The sequence below is a fragment of the Filicampus tigris genome, chromosome 17 (genome assembly GCF_054856515.1).
Source record: "Filicampus tigris isolate MCC_2025a chromosome 17, RoL_Ftig_1.0, whole genome shotgun sequence".
NCBI classification, from domain to species: domain Eukaryota; kingdom Metazoa; phylum Chordata; class Actinopteri; order Syngnathiformes; family Syngnathidae; genus Filicampus; species Filicampus tigris.
The window spans coordinates 12,937,381-12,954,471 of record NC_141233.1 but is presented as its reverse complement, the minus strand read 5'-3'; the positions used below and the strand labels follow the sequence as shown (position 1 = coordinate 12,954,471).

Genomic DNA, 17,091 nt, shown 5'->3' with positions numbered 1-17,091 from the left:
ATTGTTATAATTTGTATAGTTAAAAAGTATTTATTTAGGTAAACCCACGAACGTGGGTAAAAGGAATGATATGCAAGAAGGGTCAATGCGTCTTTAAAACACACACACACACAAACACACACGCATACACACAAAAAAGAGCAACAATTATGATAAAAAAATATGAATACTGTATTATTGCGACTAATATGTTCATATAATATCCTTCAGTAGGTGGCGGTGTTGATTCCAAACTGCAGTTAACCAAAACAGAAGAAGACCGTCTCTCGTCTCTATGGAAACTGCTGGCTACTATCGCTGCTCATTAGCACCTTTTTTTTATCATTTACTCTCGGGCATTGAATCGTTCTTTGTTATTTTGAGAGAAAAATTTAGCTAGTTAGCTGACTTACCTATCTAAAATGTAGATGAAGTAACTTAGCTGTTTCGTTTGTTGCGCAGGAAAATTGACTGCTAATTGGTAAATATAGATAGTTTAATGCTAATGTTTACGAGCTGTAATCCGTCATGGCAGACTGGTCTAACAGTGACACCGGAGAGGCTGTCTACCGGTCTCTAGATGCTATCAAAAACCTACGGATAAGGTTAGTATTCGTGTGAAAGTCTTATGGTGTGTTTTGCAATTGGGGCTCGTATTGTCCGGATTAGCAGCAGTATGCACTAATCACAAAAAGTCGGGGATACTGAGCTATCGGGTAAAGTTTCAGGATGAACTTAAAATGCACTGTAACCTAACCGAATGTCAAATTAAAGGGTTTCCTTAAAGAGGGTGACCACCACAGCAACTTTCTCCCAGCAACTCCAGCAACAAGTTCTGTCCAAGCAGGATGGAGGAGTCATTGAACTGGTACCCCTCACCTCGCAAGCCCAGCCTGGTGAGAGAATTTGTATTTTGTATGGTGGCCACAGAATTGTAGTCAACAACCTCACATGTTCTTTTTGTCACCAGGTGATAACAAAGAGGATGCCGTTGTTGGCTGGCAGGAGAAGCTTTTCAGTCAGGTAAGACCTCCTTTCACAACAAAAACGACTGCATGGTTATTGAGTGTCTCTGACAAACTTGTTTATTAACAGTATGAAATGGAGCTGTTTCAAAATGAGACGGCGTGTCAGAGCCCGCTGGACCGGCAGTACCACAAAGAGGTCACGGCCCTGACTAAGAGCAAGGGCCAGCAAAACCGCAGGATTTTTACCTACACTGATTATGATCGCTACACCAACTGTCATCCGCTGCAGGTGGGTTGGCAAATACTCCAGAACTTTTGCAAATAGTGATCAGTTCTTCAAAAAAAGAGGTTTCAGGCTGTTTATTGTCACTACCAGTTGAAGTTTGCGGTCAAATTAAACATAAAACAAAAAAAAGTCCACTTAGCTCAATGCTAGTAAACAATGCAAAATGCTGTTGACATGTTAACGGTTAGCATCAACAGTCACAGTTTTTGACGCAACAGATATTTGAACAGAAACGGTGGCGCTTTATACTCTGACATGACAGCATCATACTGAGTCCCTTTCAGTCATAGAAGAAGTGGTATTCTTTGTTTGGGTCTGTATGATTGCATTATACTGCCTTCTGGTGGCCAAGGCGGGCATGGAGCAGCACAATGAATTGAATTGCAGCATTAAATCATTGTGCACAAACTGTAAAATCCTTTACATTCTCAGTATTTACAATGGCAGTCATAGGCAGCCAGTCAGGAACGAGATTTCCTATCACAAAATAATTCATGAAATGTTTTTTTTCTTCACCTTAAAAGCAGCAAGGCAGCGAATTGCTCAACACAGGCAAGACCAAGGCCACCTTCCTAGCCGAACGGATGGCCACAGTGCGACATCGAAAGCAGGACAGGCGAACCATGTGGGTGTGAAGCTCTGACTCCCGTCCCTCCACAAAGACAGTGTTTGAAGATGGTTTTGTTGTTTTCTCACAGTGACTCCAGTTTCCCCAAGTCCAAGATCATCAACTGGGACCCGAGCGATGAGTTCAAGAGGAACAGCCATGAGGTGAACAACGTTATGCAGACAATGCATGTCATGGGAGACCTGGGGCCTCCTGGAAGGTAAAACCAACAACAACCACACATGCACTTTTACGCCTCATTTTCCCTACATTTCTCCAGCAAATACAAGCAAAGACTAAACTTGAGAAGATTGTAATCCGTGGGTCATCTTCCGTTGATGTTCCCTTGAAATATAGTGAAAAGAGGGCTTGGCATAAAAATTGTCAACATACAGATGCAATATCATTGAAAATTCAACTTGTTTAAGACAATTTGTTTTACAAATTCTTGCGGATGTGTGAAGATAGACATACTGATGTCTGTTTTTCCAATCCAGATCTAATCCAAATATGCCAGCAATTTTGATTAAACCTGGACAATCTTGTTTCCCGTACATCTAGAACTTCGGCTGTGTAAGGTTAGTTTTTACGTCAGGAGTGACATACGTTCTCTTCAAATATTTTTCTCTCAGTTTGGGTCGGAAGGAGAACGAATTTTTGCTGTTCACCGTAAAAACAGACGGCAACGGGACCATCATAGTGAAACCCGACTTCAACAATGGCAAAGAGCCCTACAGGCAAGCTCACTGACGACATCAAGCGTATTATGTGAAATTCAATGTTAAGATCCATATTTGTTCTGCTTGTTGCAGGATATCAACCACTGGGACCAACAAAGAAATCTGGCATCTCACCATCGAGAACGTATCGGCAGCCATGAAATCCGAGGAAAAGGAAAGAGAGCAGCACTTATACAAAGATGTTCGTACACATTTTCTTCCAGAATATGCCATGAGATTACTTAATATTACGGAAGATGTGTATCATGTTTCATGACATTAACAAATTCACGTTGCTCTGTTTGAATACATAGCTGTATGTGAGGCACAGGGAGTTCCCAAATAGTCTCGTTGGACAGGACTTTGAAATGGTATGTCATTTGAAATACTGTATGCAAGTATAAGTGGTGATAGAAAATGGATGGATGGGTGTTTCTCAGTGGACGTCTGACCCTACGATCCAATACTAGCAGTGGTTGATTTTGCTTTATGGGCATTAGAAAGGCATTGACCTAACACATCCAACAGATGGTGCTGCGTTAAAAAAGGATGAGTGATGCTTTTTTATTTTGCCAACTTTGCCAAAGCGACAATTAAAAAAAAAAAAGTGACATGACCAATTCTGATTTTCTCCATGAGTTACATTTTTTATTTCGTATGATATTACGTGTGTGGGCAGATTTTCTGTGTCATTCATTCACTGCTAAAATGTGACTTTTTAGTTTAGCATTGCCGTGAAATATTTTGATGTTTACTCATGTTTTCTTGTAGCCTCCTCCAGGTGTTCTGCGCTACATAATGAACGGAGAAATCGGTAAGGAAGGCTCAGCTCTTTGTTGACTGTCCGGGTTTCTAAAGTATCCACAATGAAACCGAAGTCCCCGTCTTCCTCTGTTTTGTCTCTTCAGTCTCTGCCAAGGGCTTTGAATATGATCATTTATATGTTCACTTCATAATGGAGCTGCCAAACAGTAAGTTGCCGTCACTTATTACGCGGACGCCGTGGCACACAGCCTTGAAAATAATGTTTATGTCTTGTGAACTAGATTGGTCCAGCTTGCCAATGCAGCCCCAATCTGGAGTGACGCACACCTCTCGGACCAAATCATTCGTGACGGTCCGTACTTAACAAGCTAGTAGACCAATTTCAGCACGGCGCATATACTGATATTTTGTTCAACTGTGTCAACAGGACAATGTGGCGTACTTCGGCTACCCTTTCACCTTTGAGGTCTTCCACATGAGTGAGAACGAGAGCGAAGGTTAGTGTCGGGACACATTTTGGTTGCACTCGTGGGATTTCCCGATGAAGCAACTCGATGGCATTTCCTGTCATTGCAGAATCAGGTCTCCAGTGGCCGGTGTTGTATTTCAAAGTTCTCTCACTGGACTCGTGGCAACGATATCGAACCGAAGGCTACGGCTACCTACTCTTTCCCTCCATGCCTGGTATGTTAATATTGGGATGTCAAATGTGAACATTTGATAGATAAATGGGTAGGTAGGTACACACAAAAACATGATTATGGTCCATTTGAGTTTGGACAGTCAGTTTAATGTGAGATGTGTAATATTGGTGATAATCTAAACGCGTGTGCTCCGCAGGTAAACACATTCTGACATGTCACACGTGGAGACCCCTTCAGACAGGCACGGTCTCAGCACTGAGGCGCTTCTTCATCGGAGGTTCCCCGGAACTGGAGGACCTCAGCTACGTGAGGATACCAGGACATTTTAAGGCAAGCCCGGAAATGTAGACATACACAAGTTAGGAATATTGCATGCTAGTTATTTTTTTATTTATTTTTATTTTTTTTATGACTGTAGGGAGAGAGGCTAAGTCGGTTTGGATTTTGTACCGAATCCTCAGGAAGCGTGACGTTTAATCTTCATTGCATTCAGCAGTCTAGGTAAATTCTCAGATTATAGACTTCTGAAAGAAACATTTCTTCATCGGTTTGCTGTGTTGCTCTGTTGTATCCTCTAGGGCGTTTGTGGATTCCACTTCAGCAAGGAGAAGGAGGCAGAACACTTTCGACCAGGCCCAAGGATTTAATCATCATGATACTCTCTTAAGCACCATGGGTAAGCGGCGGACTCTTATCAACTGGAACTGGAAAAATGTTTTATGACAATGTAATGCTATAATATGCAACATTTTGATGATGTGTCCATTTGATTTCACCAGAGGCGTTTCAACGGGCCAGAAGAAAGATGCAAGAAGTTAGAGAAAGTCTTCCTGTAGACTTCATCGCCTCCGTCTCTCAAATGCAAATATGATCTGCTGAGGAGGGAATATGACTTTATTTGCCATTTTAAAATAATATAGGGCTGTGATGTTAAACAGAGAAAGGTGATCTATATCACTGCACTCTCTTTACCATTTACACTATAGTGTTGTATTTGCTGCAGAGTTTCATTTTCAAATAGATATGTTTTTGTATGTGTCAAATATGACAAAGGATGATTAAAAAACATTTCACTGTTCATTGGATTGAATTTCATTTTGCGCTCAGCCTTACACTTAAATAATATAACAAACAAATGGCTTTATTCAGAATAAGTGATAAAATATGGAAATTTTCAAGGACAGTGTTTGGTTTAAAAGACGTACTTTACATTTTTACATTACAAGTGATAGGTTATGGTGCATTCATGAATCGTGGGAAAAAAGTGTACTATAACGTCATTACTGTTGAGAGCAGCAGACTATCACAGCTACGGCCCATAGGACATAGCTACGCATCTTTAAATACAAAAATAACAATGATATAAGTTAAGGCCCGATTAAGATTATCAATTGATTTTTTTTTGTAATTCTTTTCGATTTAATGAAAGTGTATTCACATTCCATTCCGCCCGTGCAAGAGGGAAGTGGTCTGTGAACGTGTCATCCGTTACAGTCTCCATCTTCCCCCGACTGGGTGTAGGGAACAGCCTTCGTCCTGCATCTATTCAGAGATTTCACCTGTTCTGTAAACTCATCTCGGTATGTAAATGGTGTCACTCAGTAACGATGTACACACTATTACTGTTGCATGTGATTTTTTTTTCATCGTCTGTGAACACGGTCACGACCTAGGTACGCTGTCAATCAACCGCAATGGAAACTGGGCCGAGTGTATCTTTCCTGATTTGGTGACATATTTCCTGTTTGAATACGGTTATGAATGACACCGGCGATATAATTGATGATTTTTTTTGGTCATAATTTAATTCTTCGTGTCTGTCGAGACTCGAGTCGAAGGAATCCGATTAGCATCCAAGCTAGCTAGCCAGCTAGCATTAGCGAACATCTGGTTGAGCTTCACTAACGAGGTTAAAGTGAACGTTATCACATCCACATACGCACCATTATCTGATATTACATACTCTTATTGACGGAGGAATAAATTACGTCAAAGTAAACGTTATTGTGAAAGACTTAAAGATGCTACGTCGATAGAAATTAGGCGGAACAAGCCCCGTATTCTCTCTGGACAATTAATTAGGTACATCAAATGAGATGGAATAAAAGGGCCTATCTAAAATTCTGCTCATATGGCATACGTGACGAAAGTACGCACACGCTGTAATCAGTTGGAAGTACAGAGACTTGTGTTAAGTGGCAAAAGTGATTAATCTTCTAATGAAAAAAAACCTACAGACTGAAAATTATTTACTGAAACTACCAATTCCTGAAAATACTGATCTATAGTAGCACAATATTTGTACCTAGTTGTTGTTCCTTACTTCCGACCACTTCTTGACAGAATAGTTGAGATCAAGTGAGTGTATGTGTAAGGCAAGGAAAGCTGACAGCTGCTTTTGCTTGTGATGTTGAATGTTCTGTTCTTCTCCAGACTACAAGATCCACAATCATGACAGACTCCAAATATTTCACAACAAACAAGAAAGGTAAGTCAAAAATGTTGAAAAATCTGCAATTAATTTTCCACGTCATCAAAGTAGTAAATTGAAAACATTTTATTCACACTGATAGGAAGTCGGTTCAAAATTGATCTCATTTGTGCACTTGCAGGGGAGATTTTTGAGCTGAAGGCAGAGCTGAACAATGAAAAGAAGGAGAAGCGAAAGGAGGCCGTCAAGAAGGTCATTGCCGCCATGACAGTGGGCAAGGATGTCAGGTAACGTTCAGTCAAACTAGTCAACACAGCTACATTGAGGACTAGGTGATTTAAGCAAGTTTATCGATCATTTATTTGTCGGAACGATTTATCCCTCAGGGTGCGGCATTATCACATGACAATAGACATTTTGATGGCTCGTTTTATAATGTGAAATTGTGATGTTCACATACACGTTTTGACAAAAGGGACATTTTACAGGAGGGAACACTTGTTTTCACATTGTCTGTCGAAGTTAATGCTAGGGGAAAACGCTTCTAGGTCTTCATTCTGACTGAGTGTCTTTCCAGCTCTTTGTTCCCGGATGTGGTCAACTGCATGCAGACCGACAACCTGGAGCTGAAGAAGTTGGTGTACCTGTACTTGATGAACTATGCCAAGAGCCAGCCTGACATGGCCATCATGGCTGTCAACAGCTTTGTCAAGGCAAGCTCACCCTGTTGCCGTGCCTTAGCTCTGGATGCAGTATGTCTTCCCGCTCTCAGTTTACTATTAGATTTAAATTTCTCACTGAGAAATAAATACAGGAAAGCGTTGTTCTCCTCAGTGTGTCTCAATTCAACTTGTGCGTTCAATGCACCATTTTTTATACACATTCCTGGATATTTGTATTTGTGTCATGTGACCAGTATGTCAAGGGCTTTATCTCACCTTTTTACTAAATTCAACAGGGATAAACTGCAGCCCACCCCCAACCCTAATAAATAGCTGGCTGTGTAGTACCACCACAATACTCATTTAATATACAGCATTCAGTTTCCACTTAGCTTATTCATTTAAAATACTTTGGAAGAAGTTGGGAATTTTCCTTTTGGTCCACACAGTGAATATTTCCATCTAATGATTCTCGTGCTGTCCTCCAGGACTGCGAGGATCCCAATCCCCTCATCCGGGCCCTGGCTGTCCGCACCATGGGCTGCATCCGGGTCGACAAGATCACCGAGTACCTCTGCGAGCCGCTGAGGAAATGCCTTAAGGACGAGGACCCGTACGTGAGGAAGACGGCGGCGGTGTGCGTGGCCAAACTTCACGACATCAACGCCCAGATGGTGGAAGACCAGGGCTTCTTGGACTCACTGAGGGATCTCATCGCCGACTCCAATCCCATGGTAGGTTACCAAACCTTGAAGATCCACTTAAACAAAAAAAAGCCTCCTTTAAATGGACCAGGGCTGCAGCTATTGAATGTTTTTAGAATCAGTTACTCTACTGATAGTCCCATTGATTAATTGAGTAATTTGATACAAATTGATTTTGCATTATTAAAGAACAAAATGTGCAGATCAATCCACTTGGGGTCGCCATCTTCACATTCTATACTAATATCTGTGACTTTGAGTGTTTGGGGATTTTAAAGGTGACCGTTGACCATTCTGCGTGTTGACTGCCTGGGAATTAGTTGGTGGTAGTAGCAGCTCGTCTATGAATTTGCTTATTACACGTGTATTTTGTTACTGTTCGTTCAATAAAATGATAAACAGCTTATGTCTGTCCTCGACCACTCGTGAGGGTATTTCAATACATTTTAACTAGCGCTGGTAGGCTATGTAAAATTTGTTAACATTGATACCTTGTGATAGCTGTCATAGTACTTCTTCACTTCCTCACGTCCCTTTTAGGTTGTCGCTAACGCCGTTGCCGCCCTGTCTGAGATCAGCGAGTCTCACCCCAACAGCAACCTGCTGGACCTGAACCCACAGAACATCAACAAGCTGCTGACGGCCCTCAACGAGTGCACCGAGTGGGGCCAGATCTTCATCCTGGACTGCCTGTCTAACTACAACCCCAAAGATGAGCGAGAGGCCCAAAGGTAACTTGTTGTTTTTTTTTCGTTATGGGCCGTATCACAGTAGTTACTAGTGATGGACAAATGAAGCTTCTTGAAGCACTTGTGATATTTTTTTATTCCTCTAGATCAGTGTTTTTCAAACTATGTGCCACGGCACACCAGTGTGCCGCGAGATATTGTCAGGTGTGCCGTGGGAAATTATCTAATTTGTGTGCCTGTGTGGTCTAGCGCCTGGCATCGTAATCATGTCTTGACTACATTGTAGTACTCTTCCATACCAGCAGGTGGCAGCAGCAGGTAGCTAATTGTCTTTGTTTAGAGACAAGTGAATCAGTGACGTATGATTATCCAAACAGGCCCATGTTTCACACTGAGTATCAATTTTGAGTATCAATTTTATTTAATTCCTATACAAGACGTTATAATATAACGTCATTCTTCAATGTTAAAAAATGCTTATATTAACAATATAACACTTATCTTGTTAAAATAAGTTGTTTTTTTTCACAATTTCAGCTGCTGGTGTGCCGCGAGATTTTTTTCAATGAAATAAATGTACCTTGACTCAAAAAAGTTTGAAAAACATTGCTCTACTCTTGGTTTATAGATGCAGTGGAAATTGTATGCCTTTCCATTGCACTAGTGTATATCTTTAAACCACTAGTTGTCACGATAGTTACGGTTCACCTCAGGGAGGTTAAAAATGACAGGATGTCCCTAAAGCATGGACACACACCTAAAAATGCAATTTTTTAAAGATATTATATATTCTGCTTTTTTTTTCAATCATTTTCACGTGAACTCTCTTTAACACAACATTTCCCCCATTTTCCACACAAAAAATGTCCACTTTTGGCACACTGTGTCTTTAATTTAATTTTTTTTATTTTTTATAAACAGTACATTAATCCACACAAAAGATTGATTCCCTCATATTTTCCCCCTCTCTCCAAAGCATTTGCGAGCGCGTGACTCCACGGCTGTCCCATGCCAACTCCGCTGTGGTCCTGTCCGCTGTCAAAGTACTGATGAAGTTCTTGGAGCTGCTGCCAAAAGACTCAGACTACTACAACACCCTGCTGAAGAAGCTCTCGCCGCCGCTCGTCACCTTGCTGTCCGGTGAGCCCGAGGTCCAGTACGTGGCTCTGAGGAACATCAACCTCATAGTCCAGAAAAGGTGTGTGTGACATATGAGTGCAAACAAAACAACAGTGGCACCTTTTTGACACTGAAATCTTGCGTTTTGAGTGCAGGCCTGAGATCCTGAAGCAGGAAATCAAAGTGTTCTTCGTCAAATACAACGACCCTATTTATGTGAAGCTGGAGAAACTGGATATTATGATCCGTTTGGCCTCTCAGGCTAACATTGCCCAGGTAAGTTACATGAAACGGGCCTCACAAGATCTTGAAGTGTGATGTGATGGTGTTCTTGCTTTGACAAAAACAACAACACAGTTGATAGTTGTATTCTTCATGTTTGGTGCCTTACAGGTGCTGGCTGAGTTGAAAGAGTATGCCACAGAGGTGGACGTTGACTTTGTGCGCAAGGCTGTGCGTGCCATTGGCCGCTGTGCTATTAAAGTGGAGGTATGACATACATATTTGACATACATATGACGTACATATTTAGTAGCTTTTGCTCCGCCACAGAAAGTAGCACTTTCTCTTTTGAACTTAAACGTCAGCTGTACAGATGCCACCTTTCCATTCTGTGTTGTGATCAAATCTATCACTTTTCACAATGGTGATGACTTGCTGTCCCCGTTCTGAATCGCCCAAGCAATCGGCGGAGCGCTGCGTTAGCACCCTGCTGGACCTCATCCAGACCAAAGTCAACTATGTGGTGCAGGAGGCCATAGTGGTCATCAGGGACATCTTCCGCAAGTACCCCAACAAGTATGTCTTTTCGCTATCTAACAACTAAGCTAAACATCAATAAGATGTCATGTTTTTGCTTAAAGTATATGTAGAGCGTCAGACTCCTGAAAGGCCCGACTTGTTCTAGGTACGAGAGCATCATTGCCACCCTGTGTGAAAATCTGGACTCTCTGGACGAGCCAGACGCTCGCGCCGCCATGATCTGGATCGTGGGCGAGTATGCCGAGAGGATCGACAATGCTGATGAGCTTCTGGAGAGCTTCCTCGAGGGCTTCCACGATGAGAGCACCCAGGTACCCTTTTGTAATTTTCTATTTGTGTTGCGTCATCTATGTGCTTTTCCCTCTCATGCTCACCAATCAGCACAGAAACACTCAAAACTACAAGTTGTCCTATTTGTCAGTCCTGCTAACCAGTTTGTGCTATCATCAGCGTGTTAAATGTACGATGTCACCATGATTTAGGAAAATGTTGGCGTGAGCAATGTGTGCGTTTGACTTACAGGTGCAGCTCACTTTGCTCACCGCCATCGTCAAGCTTTTCCTCAAGAAGCCGTCTGAGACTCAGGAGTTGGTGCAGCAGGTCCTCAGCCTGGCCACTCAGGTGAAAAAATACCCCCAGGAAATCTTCATTTCCACTTTTTCCCTTTGCTTGCCCCTCCCTGCGACTACACGGGGTCCTCGGTTTACCGACATGCATTTGAAGCACAGGAAAGTCACACAAAGTATAAATCCATTGTATTGACTTTGCCATCCTCCGCAGGACTCCGACAACCCCGACCTGCGCGACAGGGGCTACATCTACTGGCGCCTGCTGTCCACGGACCCGGTGACCGCCAAGGAGGTGGTGCTGTCAGAGAAGCCCCTCATCTCCGAGGAGACAGATCTGATCGAGCCCACCCTGCTGGACGAGCTCATCTGCCACATCGGCTCTCTGGCGTCCGTCTATCACAAACCGCCCAGCGCCTTTGTGGAGGGCAGCCATGGAATCCACCGCAAACACCTTCCTGTCCAGCATAGCAGGTACACACACATTGTCCGTGCACTCATTGGCATACCCCCTGCACATTTTTCTCATTCCTGTGTGCAACCTGGCAGCATTGACACAGGCGAGAGTCCAGTGAGCGGCGGGCCGGCAGCGGCCATGGACCAGCCGCATGTTATCCCCAGCCAGGGTGATCTGCTGGGTGACCTTCTCAATCTGGACTTGGGCCCACCTGTCAACGTGCCCCAGGTCTCCTCCATGCAGATGGGTGCTGTCGACCTCCTGGGAGGCGGCCTGGACAGCTTGGTGAGCTTTGACAACCTCCGTAAAAAAAGTTAATGAGTTTTTAAACATACACTAATATGAAAGGACAGTTAAGGTTTTGCCTCTACAAAACAATCACCACCATATGATCACCAGCTAGCTGAATTTAAATATTACAGTATTTCCTCAAGTAGTGCCCCATTTAGTCGCCAGGAGTGACAAATAAGTCTCCTTTATCCCATCAGGGTCAAAGTGGATAGTGTTCCCCTACTTTACATACCCACTATACACCTTCAACACATTAAGCTTCACTTAAACATAGTTAATGAGCACTGGGATGCCACCTGATAGGGCCAAAGCAGTCCATTTATTTTGGACAGCTTTGGGCTGCGCACAAAATTGTTCACAGGGGATCTTTTTTTTCAGGAATAACAAGGAAAAAAATAGGTGGATAAATTAGTCGTAGATCGAGAATATGTGGGTGAACAAAGCAGTTGGCATATTTTTTCAATTCACAGACAGACATGAAAGAGTTAACTGCTCATCGTGCTAACCAAAACAGCAGCACCTGCTGAAACACACTTCAGAAAAATAAATATGTCCCTCTTATTAGGTAATCACTGAAATTATCTCAGTTCATAGATGATATTGTTGCATTTAAAGGGTTACGCAGTTGTTAACCCAAACAGCAGCACCGTTTTAAGCCAGTTTCACTTGACATATATTGCAGTAGATAATTATTATTTAAAAAAAAATATGGCTCCCATCTTCTAAAGATAAGTAAGTACATAGCCACTATTTGAAGTATACTGTACATTTTTTTAATAGAATGTCTTTAACAGCACTGAGAAAACATAAAAAACATTTGTCTTATTATGTTATTATTATTTTCCACATCTTAATGCTATTTTTTTTTTAAATACTTTGATGGTACTTGTGTAAATCCCCCCCATTCCCCAATTTTTGAAGTTATTTTTGTTTCAGAATTGAGTGAAGGCTCCTCTTGATGCCTTACTGTTGCTAAGAAAAGTCTCTGTCTTGTCTTTGTGTGTGGTATGTCTGTCATGTTTGGATTCTTTTTTTTGGGGGGGGGGGCTCCTCTCTTTCTCTCTCTCCTTTAGCTGGGGGGAGACCTGGGCGGTGGTGTTGGGGGGAGTCCAGCTGTAAGTCCCAAGCCCCTTTTTGTTTGCCGCATGCTCCCGCACTTTTTAACCCTCTATTGTCTCAAATCGCCTTCCTGTTTGATTTCAGCTTGACGCTCGTTGCAAAACCTTGGCAGGTTTTGGCCTGTGGCGAGGCCTTTTGACCTCTGTTGTAGTTTGGATTTGCATGGATGTTGGCATTTAGAAAGCTTTGAGGCAGCTGACATTTTTAATTTTTGTGATATTTCCTGTACACAGATTCCATTGCAAATATCCTTAACGGGCCAAAACATGCAAAGTCGCACTTGCCTCTCATTTGACTTTGCTCACCTCTTCTTCTCATAAAGGCTTTGGTAACCCGGAGAACATTTGCATGAGCTTCTTGTGGTTTTTCTCAGCTTCGTAGCACTTTTGTCGCCGCCGCGTTAGTGAGACCGACTCAAATTCGCCTGATTCACTCCTACTCCTGCCGTGATGTCGTTGCTTCAGGTGGGCCAGAACTTCATCCCCTCCTCCGTCCCGAGCACTTTTGCGCCGTCGCCCACTCCCGCGCCTCCGGCCGTCAGCAGCAGCGGCCTCAACGACTTGTTTGAGCTCTCCACGGGCATGGCCATCACATCCGGAGGCTACGTGGCCCCGAAAGCTGTGAGTTTTAAAAACACTCCTGTTCAAAACGGATTACATCAAGAGTAGAGAGATTGAGAGACAAAGTCGGGACATTTTGACCATTGACGCCGGCGTCTTTTCCAAGGTGTGGTTGCCTGCGGTTAAAGCCAAGGGACTGGAGATTTCCGGAACTTTCTCTCGGCGCCAGGGCCACATGTACATGGACATGACCTTCACCAACAAGGCCCTGCAGCACATGACTGACTTCGCCATCCAGTTTAACAAGAACAGGTCGATAAGCGCTCCGGCTGTGTGTCCCTAGGTGATAGCACCCCGCTGTAGGTTTCAAAGCATGTTTGTGGTCTACTGCAGTTTTGGGATGATACCCACCAGCCCGCTGCCCATTCACACTCCGCTGATGCCCAGCCAGGGCATCGACGTCTCTTTGCCCATCAACACTATCGGGCCGGTCATGAAGATGGACCCTCTCAACAATCTCCAGGTGCAGAAAGACATCCGAGTGGCAATTGATTAACATGATGGGATTATATGTAATTCTGCTCTGAAATGTTCTGCTTTGCTCACAGGTGGCCGTGAAGAACAACATAGATGTCTTCTACTACAGCGTCCTCATCCCTCTCAACATATTCTTTGTTGAAGATGGAAAAATGGGTTTGTTGTCGTCTCCATTACATGAAAAAAAAAAATGCTTTCAGATAATAGATAAGTAATGTTGTACTGATCGGTTATTTTGGTTCCCTGCACAATTTAACACAAGTTCTGATACAAGCCTCGTCTCTCTCCTCAGAGCGACAGGTGTTTCTTGCCACCTGGAAAGATATTCCCAATGAAAATGAACTGCAGTACCAGATAAAGGAGTGCCACCTAAATGCAGGTAGGTCCTGCAAATGATAACAGCTACAAGTGACACTCGAGCCCAATAAAAGGTCCTTTTAAAGCAAGTGTACAGAAGGAACGGACGTGAGAGGGGCCAAGCCCTGCCAATGAAGTATTTAACAAAAATATATTACATTCTTCAACTCCAACTGATCCACAGTCCTCACTTGTTTGTTTTCTGTGTCCGCCCACATGCTTGTCTTAGGATACGTCACAATCTCTTCCACCTGAAGGAAATATCAACTTCTTTTATTTCAGAATAGCTGCTCGCCCATGCTAGTTGTCCAGTACATTATTTAAGACCTCCCATTAGAGCTAATTATCATTGTCCTTTTCCTCATAGATGTGTTGCTGGTAGAAATTCTTACATTAGCTTGCACTTTGTGTGTGTTTGATGTATGGTGTGTAAAGTGGAACCTATGAGGTCAAACACAATCCTTTCGAAGACTGGTTGATTTATGATTTGTTTGGCTTTTGAAATTCGTTTTCCTATATTACTGTATCAACATCGGTTGAAGTCTTTCTGCTTTCATGGAACTCTGTGTATATTTTCCTTGTAGTCTATTTTGCTGTTGCAGTTGTACTCTTTCCTAATATCTATTATTGTTTTTAAACACTCAAAGATGAGTTTATTAGCACTTGTGTAAAGTGTTGTAAATATTTTTTTTGCCCATGTGCAAAAAGTTGATGCTTTATGGCCCTCTCGTTTTTAAGTGCATTGCCACCATCTTTTGGCTTTAATATGTAATTACAAACATCCTTTTACATATTTTTGCCATTCGCGGCAGGTCCTAGTCCTTATGCCCCTTATTAGCGGGCTTGAAAAAATTTAATAAAAAAATTGTGCCCTATTGTGTCATTTTGAAGTAAAAAAAAAAAAAAAAAAAGTATGTTTAAAAAAAGCCAAATAAAAAGCAAAAACAGTTCAACTGTCGATGCTAGCTGAACTGAGCCCTAGTGAAGGTACATTGACAGCCCGAGCACAAATTTCGACTTCAGAGGTTCCAATGTAGTATTATGCAGTCGCGTCAAATCTGTATTTGTATTTATTTTTTTCAATCGGGTGAAATTGAAATTCCACTCTTGCAGACACAGTATCGGGCAAGCTGCAGAACAACAATATTTACACCATTGCCAAGCGGAACGTGGAGGGTCAGGACATGCTCTACCAGTCCCTCAAACTCACCAATGGAATCTGGATACTGGCCGAGCTGCGCATTCAGCCAGGCAACCCCAACTACACGGTACAGTATCTCATCTGCGGTGGATATAAAATCTACACACCCCTACTCAAATGCCGGTTTCTTTGCAATATCGCAGAAGCCTTTAGGTTTTGTGCTAATAGTGAACTTGTGTTTTGGAACAACAGGGGTGTGTACCATAGACTTTTTGTGTCCACTTTATATACACGCCATTAAAGAATCAAGGTTAGATCACCGACCCCTCTTGTGTCCTGGCTCATCCCGCAGCTGTCCCTCAAGTGTCGGGCCCCCGAGGTGTCTCAGTACGTGTACCAGACGTACGACGCCGTGCTGAACTGAGTGGCTGGCTTCGCTCCCGCCATCCAACCGCAGTGTTACTTTCCTCCTCAAAATGGAAGCGAAGTATAGATTTCCTCCCGGTAGATAACAAAAAAGGTAAATGTTCTAGTTATTAATGGAAAATATGTTGTCATTGTGATCACAGTTCCGACACCCATTCACAACATTACAGCTTCTTTCGCAATAAGTTTAAGTGGAGGGGGTACAAAAATATTTTGGCAGTTTGGACTGTGAAAAATGTGTCAATCATTCCAACCTTAAACGTCTTAATGTTGTAACTGATCAAAGTGAAATTGTCCTCAATAGAGAAACTCCATTCTTTTTTTTTTTTTCTTTCTTTTTTTTTACACACATCTATCTATGCCCATTTATTTTTGATACTAGCTACTATTAAAAAAGAAAAAAGAAAAGTTAACCTCACTGATCTAAACACACATTTAGTATCACTCCATCTTTGACACCTCGGCTATTTTTTAAATTAGTTAGCATTCCCATCAGGCCGGTGTTTTAGTTAATGACCAAATTATTGCAGAGCAGTCTCTTAAAAGCTAAATGTAATGGACCTTTTCCGGCATACTAATGCACAATTATAACTCTAAAGTAACAAGTAATCCCAGTGTGGGCACAATTTGCTGGCCAGTTTTCTAATTGTCCCGCTATTGCAAACATGTAGTCTGCTTTGGAAAAAAGAAACAAATCACAAATGCTATTTATTGTTCATCTACCTCCTTTCACGCTAGCCTTTTGGTTGCAGTTAAATTTTTCCATTGTCGAGCCAGTTCGAACCTTTTGCACCTCAGTTCAACCACTTACAGGACCAAGCATTCACTTGTGAAATGCCAATTTTTGTTTTGTTTTATTATGAATATAGCTCCAGCTAATGACCCTCAATTGTTGTCGCCTTGGATGGAAACGGCCAAGGGCCTTGTATAGATTAGTGATGATGTCGTTTGTGTCGTTATAAACAAACTACTATGGCATTACCCTTTATATTATAATACAACTAAGATGGCTTCTAATGGAAACGGCTTTGTGAGTGTATCATTCATGTTGGTGGGATTATGTAAAAAATGTCCACTTTTATCTCTTGTCGTGGGTTTTCTCCAGATTTCTGTATGATTTTTTTTCTTTTTTTATGCACATTTATCTGCACTCCCATAAACACTCTAAACAGTTGTCAACGATTATAGAAAGTGAGAATGTTATTTCATACATTTTTCGCTGTAATGCAAATGATTTGCTATTGCAACACAGCATCTGATAATAAAGTGTCGCCACCATGCATTTCTGTGGTCAGTAAAAGT

General features: G+C 42.2%; 2 protein-coding genes across 4 annotated transcripts; both read left to right on the top strand.

The window, feature by feature from the left end:
• The first annotated feature begins 266 nt into the window (after positions 1 to 266).
• On the top strand, positions 267 to 5,046 carry mks1 (MKS transition zone complex subunit 1). Of its 2 annotated transcripts, none has more exons than XM_086012613.1 (18): positions 267 to 584; positions 754 to 875; positions 950 to 1,002; positions 1,075 to 1,236; positions 1,761 to 1,858; positions 1,932 to 2,060; positions 2,473 to 2,577; positions 2,653 to 2,761; positions 2,874 to 2,930; positions 3,331 to 3,373; positions 3,468 to 3,530; positions 3,606 to 3,676; positions 3,752 to 3,821; positions 3,901 to 4,008; positions 4,165 to 4,298; positions 4,387 to 4,469; positions 4,547 to 4,644; positions 4,748 to 5,046. In XM_086012613.1, exons 1-18 carry the CDS (start codon positions 508 to 510, stop codon positions 4,837 to 4,839), a joined length of 1,674 nt encoding a protein of 557 aa, XP_085868739.1. In that variant the 5' UTR covers positions 267 to 507; the 3' UTR covers positions 4,840 to 5,046. The 2 variants fall into 2 exon arrangements, with proteins under 2 accessions (XP_085868739.1, XP_085868738.1); XM_086012612.1 differs by having other exon boundaries at positions 1,758 to 1,858.
• A 339-nt stretch (positions 5,047 to 5,385) lies between these two features.
• On the top strand, positions 5,386 to 17,071 carry ap2b1 (adaptor related protein complex 2 subunit beta 1). Of its 2 annotated transcripts, XM_086012373.1 has the most exons (22): positions 5,388 to 5,548; positions 6,402 to 6,456; positions 6,581 to 6,686; positions 6,977 to 7,112; positions 7,550 to 7,795; positions 8,306 to 8,496; positions 9,431 to 9,652; positions 9,729 to 9,849; positions 9,967 to 10,062; positions 10,256 to 10,371; positions 10,481 to 10,646; positions 10,858 to 10,956; positions 11,116 to 11,375; positions 11,451 to 11,643; positions 12,723 to 12,764; positions 13,233 to 13,388; positions 13,495 to 13,640; positions 13,722 to 13,851; positions 13,937 to 14,021; positions 14,158 to 14,244; positions 15,336 to 15,490; positions 15,716 to 17,071. In XM_086012373.1, exons 2-22 carry the CDS (start codon positions 6,420 to 6,422, stop codon positions 15,785 to 15,787), a joined length of 2,862 nt encoding a protein of 953 aa, XP_085868499.1. In that variant the 5' UTR covers positions 5,388 to 5,548; positions 6,402 to 6,419; the 3' UTR covers positions 15,788 to 17,071. The 2 variants fall into 2 exon arrangements, with proteins under 2 accessions (XP_085868498.1, XP_085868499.1); XM_086012372.1 differs by lacking the exons at positions 15,336 to 15,490; positions 15,716 to 17,071 and adding an exon at positions 14,452 to 15,327 and having other exon boundaries at positions 5,386 to 5,548.
• Positions 17,072 to 17,091: the final 20 nt, after the last annotated feature.